The sequence below is a fragment of the Microtus pennsylvanicus genome, chromosome 13 (assembly GCF_037038515.1).
Source record: "Microtus pennsylvanicus isolate mMicPen1 chromosome 13, mMicPen1.hap1, whole genome shotgun sequence".
NCBI classification, from domain to species: domain Eukaryota; kingdom Metazoa; phylum Chordata; class Mammalia; order Rodentia; family Cricetidae; genus Microtus; species Microtus pennsylvanicus.
The window spans coordinates 44850081-44861820 of NC_134591.1; the positions used below are offsets into that span (position 1 = coordinate 44850081).

At 46.1% G+C, this 11740-nt stretch overlaps 1 protein-coding gene across 2 annotated transcripts in view; it reads left to right on the forward strand.

Moving 5' to 3' along the window:
* Rab3b (RAB3B, member RAS oncogene family) overlaps positions 1 to 4070 on the forward strand; it is a 64709-nt gene extending 60639 nt beyond the window's left edge. The window contains exon 5 of one of the 2 annotated variants that reach the window (XM_075946204.1): positions 3500 to 4070. In XM_075946204.1, the coding sequence (XP_075802319.1) occupies positions 3500 to 3687 (188 nt within the window). In that variant the 3' untranslated portion in view covers positions 3688 to 4070. The remainder of the gene's footprint in view (positions 1 to 3499) is intronic. The other variant, XM_075946205.1, reaches the window with a different exon arrangement.
* Positions 4071 to 11740: the final 7670 nt, after the last annotated feature.

Here is an 11740-nt window from a genome sequence, read left to right on the forward strand (position 1 = left end):
TCCTGTTGTGCATACATACACTCGCGATCCTGTGTCTTTGTCCCCAGCAGATGTCTGCATCAGCATCACTGTCTCCAAGAAGTCCAGCTTGGCCCTCAGACCTAGATAGGTATCTCTTCTGTGTTCTTAGCATCCCCTGGCTTCCCACTGTCCTAACACTTAGCACTATGGTATCAATATGTCCATCTCCTACACTAGACTAGGAGCTTGTCAGGTGTAAGGGTCTGCCTGTGCAATTGCGTGTTTGCTGAGCCAAGATATGACCTCTGCTGGTTACATGTCTTCCATCACGTCCTCAACACTCTTACATACATTATTATTATTATTATTATTATTATTATTATTATTATTATTTGAGACAGGGTTTCCTCGTGTAGTTCTGGCTGTCTTGGAATTCTGTAGACCAGGCTGGCCTTGAACTCACAAAGATCTACCTGCCTCTGCCTCCCAAGTGCTGGGATTAAAGGTGTGTGCCACCACTGCCCGCACCTTTCCTACCTCTTTCATTCAACCAATATTCACCAAGCATCTCCTCTACTCGGGCTGGTGCTCCAGTGGGTGGCCCAGTCCCTTCTCAGAGACCTCCCAGTCGGATGGATTTCTACCCCATGGTGACAGGCGTGATGGCAGAGGGGCACGGAAAGCGCCGAGTCCCGCAGAATGAACAGTGAGATGCATTTTGTTCAGTTCCAACATGAAGGGCTTGCATTCCCACTACCTTCGGAAGCTGCCCCTTGTTTTCTTTACAGTTTCTTCCCTCTCCTGCGTCCCTTTTTGACCTCTGGTTGGACTCAGAATGTAACAGCTTGTTCTGTTACTGTTCCAAAGGAGGGTGAACCCAGGAAGCATGAGATAGCTCCCTGGCTTCTCCCTTTCCTCCCTCTCAATTTCCTACCCATAAGGCAGAGGTGACGAGGCCTCAGAAGGCTGTTCTAGTACTCTATTTATCCATTATTAAGAACTTTGTAGATATGCATGATCGGAACTCTTACCAGCGAGACTCCAGAACTAGATTTGATCTCCTCAGGTCCCTGGTACTTAGCAGAAGACTTGGCAAAATATCAGTGCTCAATAAAATCTGCTGTGTTGGCTGACCCCGAATGCTGAAGAAAAAGAGGGTCCCCCCCAAAAGTTGGGAGACAGTGGAAGGGCTAAGACTAAAGTGGGTGGGGAACATAAGGAGAGGCGAATTGTTATGTGTTCCAGTGGGAAGCCAAAGGATACTGAGGACATGATAATCACGCCATGTGTCTTGTGCCTTCCCATACCTCCCCATGAGGCAGGTGATAGTCACCCTCTTCAACAAATGAAGAGGTGGAGGCTGAAAGCAATTAGGCTACTTTCCCGTGCTGACAGAACTGTGCTGAAATTTAGGCAGGCTTCCAGGCCTCTTCCCACTGCCCACCTGTATAATGTGGTACACCTCCTATCAGTGCTCATTCCTCAGAAAGGATCTGTGGCCTGGCTTTGACCTGTGTCGTCTTCATCTTCATCTGCACTGATGGCAGAAGCCTCTCTCCTGGGCAAGCCAGTCAAAGGACCAAGGAATCGATTTTTGTGATATTCATAAAGGAAGTTATGCTGAAGGGTCCCCGAAGCTGCTGGGTTCCTGAGGCCTGAGCATAACGAGCTAGCAGCTGCCTCTTTCTTCATCACGGGGCTGTAATTAGCAAGTGCTTCTTTAGCTTGCCTGTCTCGGGTCAGGAAGTAGGCCACCAGAGAGGCTGGAGGTGCGCAGGCAGGAGGAGCGAGCGCCTCCAAGCTTTGAGGCCAGGGGAAAGGAGCCTTGTTTGTGCCTGGGCTTCAGGTTTTTTTGTAGATGGCAGAGTAAGGAGGCGCAGGGTGGAAAGAGACCCTCTTCTCTGTGGGAGATGATGAAAGAGGGAAAAAGCACATTAGAAAGAATCTGTCATTGTAACAGGCAGCTTCGGGGCAGCAATTTATCCTGTCTCTCTCAATCCTCCCGATAGCTCTCTGCAGGAAGACTGTTCTTATTCCCACTTGACAAACCAGAAGTCTGAGAATCAGAGAGGTTAAGTGAATCCGACAAGTGTGGTGGTTTGCCCAGAATCAGACTCCAGAGCAGTCAGATAAAAGTAAACAGATGTGTAAAGAAAGAAAATGAAGCTCCAAAACCACAGAGAAACCCTGTCTCGAAAAAACAAAAAAAAAAAAAAAAAAGAAAGAAAATGAAGGCTTGGCGGAGTGGCACAGGTCTATTATCCCAGTACTTGGGAGACTGAGGATCATAAGTTCCAGTCCAGCCTGAGCTATGTAGTGAGTTCCAGCTTGGGGTATATACTGAGACTCGGTCTCAAAAAAAAAAAAAAAAGAAAGAAAGAAAGAAAGAACAACCCACAATTGCAGTAGGATGGAATTGGATGGTGGAGAGCGAAGAAGGCTATGTATAGACTTTGGAGCCAGGCAAACCCAAGACCAAACTCAGTTCCCACTGACAGCCACGTGGCTTGTGTGAGCCTTGCAATCTCCTGGAGCACTCTTCACGTACAGATTGGGAATGCTGATGTTTACCCACTAGGCTGCTGTGGGGGCTAAACAGGATGTTTGTAAGTTTCTAGCTTAGTGTATGGCATATAGGAGATGCTCAACAGATAAAGCATGAGGCTACTTAAGGGGAAGAGCAAATAAAACATCACCTATTCCCTGTGACTCTCGAGGTACCTGTCCTCCAGAGCCCAGGCCAGAACTTGTCAGGGTGCGGTAAGAGGGGGGTGAAGAACAGGTCCCGAAGAGGCTGGGCGTGTAGTGAAGTTGGTGTTAGAATACCTGGCGGTATGTCCAAGAACCAGGTTCTGTCCCCAGCAGGATCAAAACAACAGAAAATCTAAAACTTGGGCTTCCACGCTGGAGCTCTTACTGGGCACACCAGCTTCCTTCCCCAAACCCCAGTGTCGTCCATCCGGCTGTCTGGTAATCTGAAGATCAGGTGACTGGCACTCCTTCCTCCCAGGCACCACAGAAAGTGAGATAATGGACCTGCTAAATGCTCTAGAATGTGTGAAGTGCTCTGATTCCCCGTGCACAGTGCACGCGCATTCACCCCTTCAGCCAACACCCGATGTCGTGCCCTGCCCCTGCCCCGCCTTCCTCAGGCACAGTGCTCCACCCCCGCCCCGCTCCCTCCAGCACAGGGCTGCATACTTCCCAAGCATCTTAGTTCAGTTCCCATCGAAGTAATTCTACCAGGTAGATAAAATTATTCCTATTTAAAAACTAAGACGTTAATGTGTAAGCAGAATGAATGATTTGTCCAGGATTAGTCACTGGTAGAGCCAAGATCTCTCTGGTTTTAAAATGTGTGCAGGCAACCCTTGCCCTGCACTGTCTCTTTGAGGCAGAATGCTCTGTGCATGAAATGAGGCCTCCCTGCTTCATCTGAGCTCTGGCTGTATTGATCCAGAGTCCTATGATGGGGGCACAAAATTGTGCCAGCAGAAGGGCTGGGAAAAATCTGCACTTCTATCTCTTTTCTCCCTAGGGTTTGACTTCTTTGAAGCCAGTGCCAAGGAGAACATCAGCGTGAGGCAGGCCTTCGAGCGTCTGGTGGATGCCATTTGTGATAAGATGTCCGACTCGCTGGACACAGACCCCTCCGTGCTGGGCGCTTCCAAGACCACCCGTCTCTCAGACACCCCGCCACTGCTGCAGCAAAACTGCTCCTGCTAGGCCAGACCCACCCTCCCGCCGCCCCGTGTCGTGCCCACGTGTGATCTGCTTTCCTCTGTAGCTCACCGTCCACTCCCCAGCCCCGGCAAGCTGAGCTCTCTCCCAGCACCTGTGGCTCTCCGAAGATGGCCCCAATTACAGACTCTAATGGTGCCGGTTACCGCTTGGGTGAAGATTTCTTTTACAAAAGAAAACTCCCTTTTATGAAGGAGGTTCCCTCTAGAGATTTGGAAAGAATCTTTTCTGCCCTTAAAATAAAATTTCCTTCACTTACCAAGCTATCCCTCCCCGCCCCTCCCCCCACATGTCAGGGGCTGGCCGGGGTGTGTGATGGGACCCACCTGCACAGCTAATCCTATTAAAGAAAATATCTCGAAGTACAACCTGCTTGTTTCTATCAGGCTCCCCGGGGGGGCCTCATCTCACTGCCAGCCAGGCTTTGGTTTGCAAAGCCCTGAGCCCGGATGCCCACAGGGCCTGGGCAGTTGCTGTGGTGACAGGACAGTGCTAATCTCTGGAGAGCTCAGATGCTAGTGATGTGGAAGAAGCAAAGGCTGAGTCAGAAACACGCTTAAAAGAAAAGGATTATCTTCTGCAAAATGTCAAAGGCCCCTGCCATCTAAAACTGTGAGGATGAGAAGGAGGAAAAGAACAGCCCAGACAGGGTCAGGTCTCCCCTTTCTAGCTGGCTCTTTGAATCAAGATGTAGCCTCAGGTCAGCCTCAAACTTGCTATTTAATTTAGGCTGCCCCTGAACCTAGTCCTCCTGCCTCAGCCTCCCCAGTGCTGGGAATACAGATGTGTGATGTCACACCCAGTTTCTCCAGCTGCTTCTTCATCATGAGAATGCCATAAAATTTGTTACTGATTCTTGGGCTCCCAGAATCTGAAAGGTTTGAAGCTGATGAGCTCATCCCTAAATTTGCCTGGTTTAACTAGTCAGCTGCAGACTTCCCCAGTTCTCACAGCCAAATTTCTGCTGCCACCTCCAGGACTCCAGGACTGACCTGCTCAGGGTGGCTGGGAGCAAAGAACTCACAGACACAAGTACAAAATGGTAGGATACAGTGGCTGCGAGTTCTGATGAAGACCACCGGCAGCATCCTGAAGACTCAGCATTGTTATGCCCAGCTGAGCAAAGGCAGGTTTATTGGACTCAGCCAAAAGAGGAGGCAGGTTAGGCAACCTTGGTAGGGGCCTCTTCAGAGGGGAGCAGTCTCAGGCTGTGTCACCAGGAATAAGAAGCTGTGGTTGGCACGTTCTGCGCACTCCGTCCAAGGTACTGGGGTCTTTGACATGGCTGTGTTAGCGTCAACAATACCCATCCACTCAGAACTCCACTCTTTCCCACAGATCCCTTTTAAAGTCCACCATCTATCAGGTATGAGCGGAGGCTCAGGCCTGTAATCCTAGCATATGAGAAGTTGAGGCAGAGGGATCAGCTGTTCCAGGACAGGCTGGGCTGAAGATCCCTGGAAAAAAAAAAAAAGAAAGAAAGCATGTCTTTTGGGCAGGCACCAGGGCTTGCCGTCTGCAAAGCCAGGACCTGTCTTTGCTTCAGACTGAAAACGGCCTCGTGGACTCCCCTGCCTTCCTCCCGTTGCTCTGCTGTCAGCAGTCTCTCCAGCGCCACTCTCCGAGAATCCTGCATTCTTCCTCCCATCCTGCCCGGGTCCTCTAGGGCGATACTCCTGAGCAGTCCAGCTGGAAATCTGAGGGGACAGAGTCCTTGGGGAAAAAAATGAGGAAAATTGTATTCCCCAGTCTCACACCTCGGTCCTCTTTCTTGGGAGTGACATCTGTCAGAGAGCCCCCTTTGGTTAAAGCTGTCACCAAACACCTGAAAGAAAAAAAGGTAAAATTAATCTGACTAGCTCTTGTTTCTACCTTGCTATGGATGCTGGAATACATCTGTATTTTAGTTGAAATAATGAGACGGAGCCATTGATAATTCCTGAAGGTCTTTCTTCCCAGCCACAGCTCAATTCCACAGCCTCCTATGCTAATGTGTTACCCCAGTAAATAGTGTGTGTGTGTGAGGGGGATGCCTGTCAGTTTTCTGTATTTCAAATGTGCTCCTTGTCCTGGAAAGGTCCACCAAGTCCAGTGATCAGATGAAAGGGCCAAACAGAGTCAGCTCCGTGGACCTGCTGCATTCTTCGATAGACTGTAGGAGACAGTGTTTAGGTTTAGAACGTATTAAAGTCATCTGGGTGCTGCCGTTTAATCGGGGTTTTTGTTGGACATAACGCTTACATTGCATGACACATTGTTCCTAGAAATTTCCTTGTGTTAGTTCCTTTATCTTCCTAACGTTTTTGTGAGGGAAGAACTTTAGTCAACCTCACTCAAAGACGAGGAAACGAAGCTCCGGCCTAAACTAACACAATTAGCAAATGGTAGATTAGGGACTCACACCCAGGAAGAGTGTGCCAAGGTCTGCGTCATCACCAACATTCTGTACCACAGCTCTTTTCCATAAATGTGGTCCTGGTGCTTGGGATCCGGCCACGGTTGTCAGGGCCAAGCCCACTTGAGAAGGATGTATGTCTGTGATGTATGAACAAATTGCTCAGCTACTCACACTACTCTGAGGTGAAGGATGTGTAGTGTGCAGGAGAGAAATTTCTGAGGCAACCAGGTCCCCGTGGGCTTAAGAAAGAAATGTCCATTGTTCCTCAAGGCCAAGCGCTGACTTTGTACCTGCCTCAGTTGGCCAATACCTGTCTGACTTCCAGGAGGTAATCTGAGCAGTCTCCATGCTCCAGCCATGTGACTGAGGGGCATGTCTGATTACGGGGATTGGGACACACACACACACACACACACACACTACACACACACACACACACACACACACACACCCTTCTCAGGACTGTGGTCCCAGTATGCTTTATACGTTACAAGGCTGCATAGAGTGTCGTGGAAGCTAACAGTTTTCTCTGGGCAATAGCACCCATAGGCTTTAGTACTAAAATTTAATACCAAAGTCTTCATAATGCCTAGGTCTTTTAGCACCTATATTCAATAATATTGCACCTATGTTCAATAATATTGCACGCCCAGGGAAAATTTTCAACTTCGAAAATTACTGAGGAACCAGCTCAAGGAAGCAAGCCTCTTTATAACGGACAGAGTCAAGAGTCAAGCACCATTGTACGAGTTCTTCTACAGGCAACAGACAAGCAGGCCTGCTTTCGAGATGGCAATTCCCTAGCCCTGCTCCGTGACCTCATTTCTGTTTCATGGAAGGCAGCCACTTCCTGCTGATTGCAGCGCAGCACTCATCAATCACAGTAATAGCGCAATTAGCCACCGAGGCAGGAGGTGCATAAAACGTGTTAGTGACAACTTGTCCCAGATTTCATCTTCCTAAACAAACCAAATAAAAGAAGGTTTAAAAAGAAAACAAACAAACAAACAAACATTGACCTTTAAAGAGGCAAAAGTAGGCTGGAAGTGCATCGAATCTGTTTTAAACACATGTATGTCTGCAAATACAATGGGATTCGTGACTTCTGTTTGCTTCGTTAGTCTGTACCTTGTTCATTTGTATAGCATCAATGGGATGCAGAACACCTGGCGGACACAGTCCCATCAAATATTAGACTCGGAAAATAGCTTAGAGAAGACCTTGTCCAACTTCTTATTTCACAGAAGGGAAGATTAAGGTTCAAGGAGTGAGAGAAAAATCTCATAAGAACCTTCAGAGTCCCTGAGTAACGCAGCCAGGACTAGGTCTTGGGTCATCTCAAAGAAGAAACTCTCCTATTGCTGGTACCGTCTAAGGGCCCAGTAATATTAAACACTGGATAAATGTTACAGATAAAAAAACAATGATCTCTGTCTGTCAGGTACCTATATTTAATGGTAATACTAGGAGATCTTATTTTAAGATATCATTATCCCCACTTGGCCAGGAAGGAAATGAACCTAGCAAAATACACGTGCCCAGGACAGGCCCTGACCCCATCTGAATCCACCTCTGTCTGACTCATACCCTTTCAGTTTTCTTCCTCACACTGCCTCACATGAAGAATAGATAAGGTGGGGGTTCCAACTGACCCCCAAGGTTTCTCAGTTGAGATCCTGGTTTCCCATTCCCGTGTGATTGTAGCTTTATAACATAGAATGATAGAAGCATCCTTCAGGCCTGAATCTTCCTGCTCACACTACCTGCCCCTGCTCCAAAACTCCTTCCTTGGATATTGGGCTTCATGGAGCATCTGAGGAATGTTTGCTTGACTTTTGTCAATGGTTTGGAAGAGAGGAAAGGAAATACATCAATTAATGTCCGGGTATCCATCAATTGCAGATTCCTCATCCCAAGCCTAAACAAAACTACACGTCATAGCTGAAGAATCAAGTGGCATCCTGTGACTTGTTAGTATATACAAAAGACTAAGCCACGAGAGAAACACTGTTAAGTTTTCTTTAAGATTTAATTCTATTATATGACATATTCATTCAGCAACTCAATGTCTAATATGTCAATGGCAAATTAGACATAGTCCTTTCCTTCGTGACATATATAGCTTCATGGTTAGTCTAGACACTGTCCAACTATCACTCAAATATAGTTAGAGGGCTGTAGATCAGTTGGTCGAGTGCTTGCCTAGCTTGCACTATCTAAGCCGAGCAGAATGACACCTGACTATAATCTTAGACTAGGAGCTGAAGGCAAGAGAATCTGAAGGTCAGGCTCATCCTCAGCTCCATAGGCAATGGAGGCCATGCTAACTCTATGAGATTCTGTCTCAGTGAAAAACAAAGTACATGTGTGTATGAAATTTTGTATACATATATATTCCATATATATGAAATTATGAAGTACTTACTGCAAAGGAAAGGCACCTGATGCTATGAGAACAGGTAATGGGGAAACCCCAATCACCTTTGTAAAGCTGTTTCAGGAAAGAGTCTCTGAGAATCTCCACCACCCATGGCTGCTGCTTTTATAATCATCAATTAAGTTTTCATCTTTTAGTTACAACCTTTGCTAGTTGATCAAATGCAAGTCTTCCAAAAAGATCGAGAGTGGGATGAGCATCTCTCCAAGAATGGTTGATAGTTCACTGTTCCGTTGTTGTTTTGTTTGTTTTTGAGAAACATAACAAATCCCTTCAAAACTTCATGGCATCCTAGAATAGTGGTTCACACCTGTAACTTCAGCAATTGGGAGGCTGAGGCGGGAGGATTGCTACATAGTGAGTTCCAGGCCAGTTTGAGCTAGAGAGTAAGACCCTGTCTCAAACACAACCCCCAAATTAAACAAACAAACAAACAAAAAAACCCTTAATGGCTTTGGCTGAGGCAATTAGTCATTGATATAGTAAATATAGTGATATCAAGGTCATATGTCTGATCCCTACGCGCACAATCCTCTCTCTCTCTCTCTCTCTCTCTCTCTCTCTCTCTCTCTCTCTCTCACTCTCTCTCTCACACACACACACACACACACACATTCACATATACACACACACACACACACACATTCACATATACACTCATACACATATGCACATCCCTACACACACACACATACACATATGCACATCCCTACACACACACATATTCACACACACTCATACACATATGCACATCCCTACACACACACATATTCACACACACTCATACACATATGCACATCCCTACACACACACATATTCACACACACTCATACACATATGCACATCCCTACACACACACATATTCACACACACTCATACACATATGCACATCCCTACACACACACATATTCACACACACTCATACACATATGCACATCCCTACACACACACATATTCACACACACTCATACACATATGCACATCCCTACACACACACATATTCACACACACTCATACACATATGCACATCCCTACACACACACATATTCACACACACTCATACACATATGCACATCCCTACACACACTCATATTCACACACACTCATACACATATGCACATCCCTACACACACACACTCATACACACTCATACACATATGCACATCCCTACACACACACATATTCACACACACTCATACACATATGCACATCCCTACACACACACACTCATATTCACACACACACACTCATTCACACACACACACTAGTACACATATGCACATCCCTGCACTTACTCCTACACACTCAAACACACGTTACACTCCCACGCACACTCACATTCTTTGATGGCTTAAGAGAACAAGCAGGCTTTTCTTGGGACTCACCGTGTTGGCTGAAGCTCGATGTTCTCTGATTTTTTTTTCTCTGTTTGTTTAGAGCTCCAGCTCAAGTGACTAGGGTAGTCAGCTAGGCCTTTCTCCATCTTCTACAAGGACACCCAGACTTGTTCATGGGTGGGCAGAAGTTTTCTTGGTGGTAAGAGATCACATTCTAATACAGACAACACACCTGTTAAGCCCCCGTCTGCATTCCATTTCCTAATGTCCCACAGATTAATATAACCCACATGGCTAAGCTTAGTTTTTGTTGTTGTTGTTTTGTCTTTGTTTTTTCCAAGACAGAGTTTCTCTGTGTAACAGCTCTGTCTGTCCTGGAACTCGATTTTTAGATGAGGCTAGCCTTGAACTTGCCTACCTCTGCCTCCTGAGTGCTGGGATTAAAGGTGCATGCTACCATCCAGCTGCTAGACTCAATTTTAAGAGGCAAAGAGATGGGTGCCATCTCTTAATGGGAGAAGCTATAAAATAATGTCAGAAAAACTTCAGTCTACCACATGGAATTTTTCTGAATTACCCTGGGACCTTAAACCATGTCTCTCTATAGCTATCCCCAAACAGAAATGTCAAAATGGCTCAGATCAGGGCAGCCTTATCATCTGCTATTTGTCCAAACAGTCGGCTTTGGAGGAAAACACATCTAAACTTTTTTATGATTTATTTTTATTTCATATGCTTTGGTGTTTTCCTGCATATATGTCTATATGAGGGCATCGGATCCCCTGGAACAGGAGTTACAGACAGTTGTGAGCTGCCATTTCAATGCTGGGAATTGAACCCAGGTCCTCTGAAAGAGCAGCCAGTGCTCTTAAGAGCTAAGTCATCTTTCCAGCCCCAAGAAGACACATCTGGATAGAGAAGTCTCGCTCATTGTCAAGCAGATTAGTGCTCTATTATCCCTGAAGAATGAACCATTCCGCGGGACTCACTGTAGAGTGGTTGAGATTCCTGCTGAAAGCCTGGCCAGGAGACTAGCCAAATATTCAGAATATACAGAAAAGATGGCTCCCAGAGAAGCTGGGCCCTCTACTCAAGCTATACTCTCCCTCCTGGAGCACTCATCTAGTTTGAGGGTCAAATACCAAGCTTTGATAAGAGCCCATATGCTCAAGTGCACAGGCATTTCCATGTCTCAAACTTAACACATCCAGGTTGGATTTTTAACTCTGTCCTGGTTGTGTTTGGTCCTAATTATCCACAGAAACTTAAGGGTCATCCTTATTTCCCCACTTCTCTCTTTTCATAGTCTCAATATCTAATCCAACAGCAAGTCCTCCTAAAATATCTCATTTGTCCATATCTCTTTATTGGATTTGGTGCTAATATCCTGCCCCTCCACAGAGAGCTACCACATAGTTCAAAGCCCATCATTCTGTGAACCCGGTTATCTCACTCCAGTCTGTCTTCACACAACAACAAACTTTTACAGAGAGAAAGATGAGCTGGAGAGATGATTCAGCGGTTAAGATGGTTCAGCGGTTACTGCTTTTCCATAGGACCCAAGTTCAATTCCCAACACCCATGTGGGGGTAGCTCAGTTTCCTGTACTTCCATCTCCAGGGGATCTGCTATTATCTCCTGGTCTAGAGGACAACTGCACTTACATGCACACACACACACACACACACACACACACACACACACACACACCCCCGACACACATATACACATAATTTTAAAAGTTAAACAAATCTTTAAAAAAAAACATAAATGAATGAAAAGTTCAATTACATTAAGGCTTCTATATTGCACAAGACTCAATCTAGAGACTTCTGTTATTATATTACTGATGGTGTAGTTTTCAAT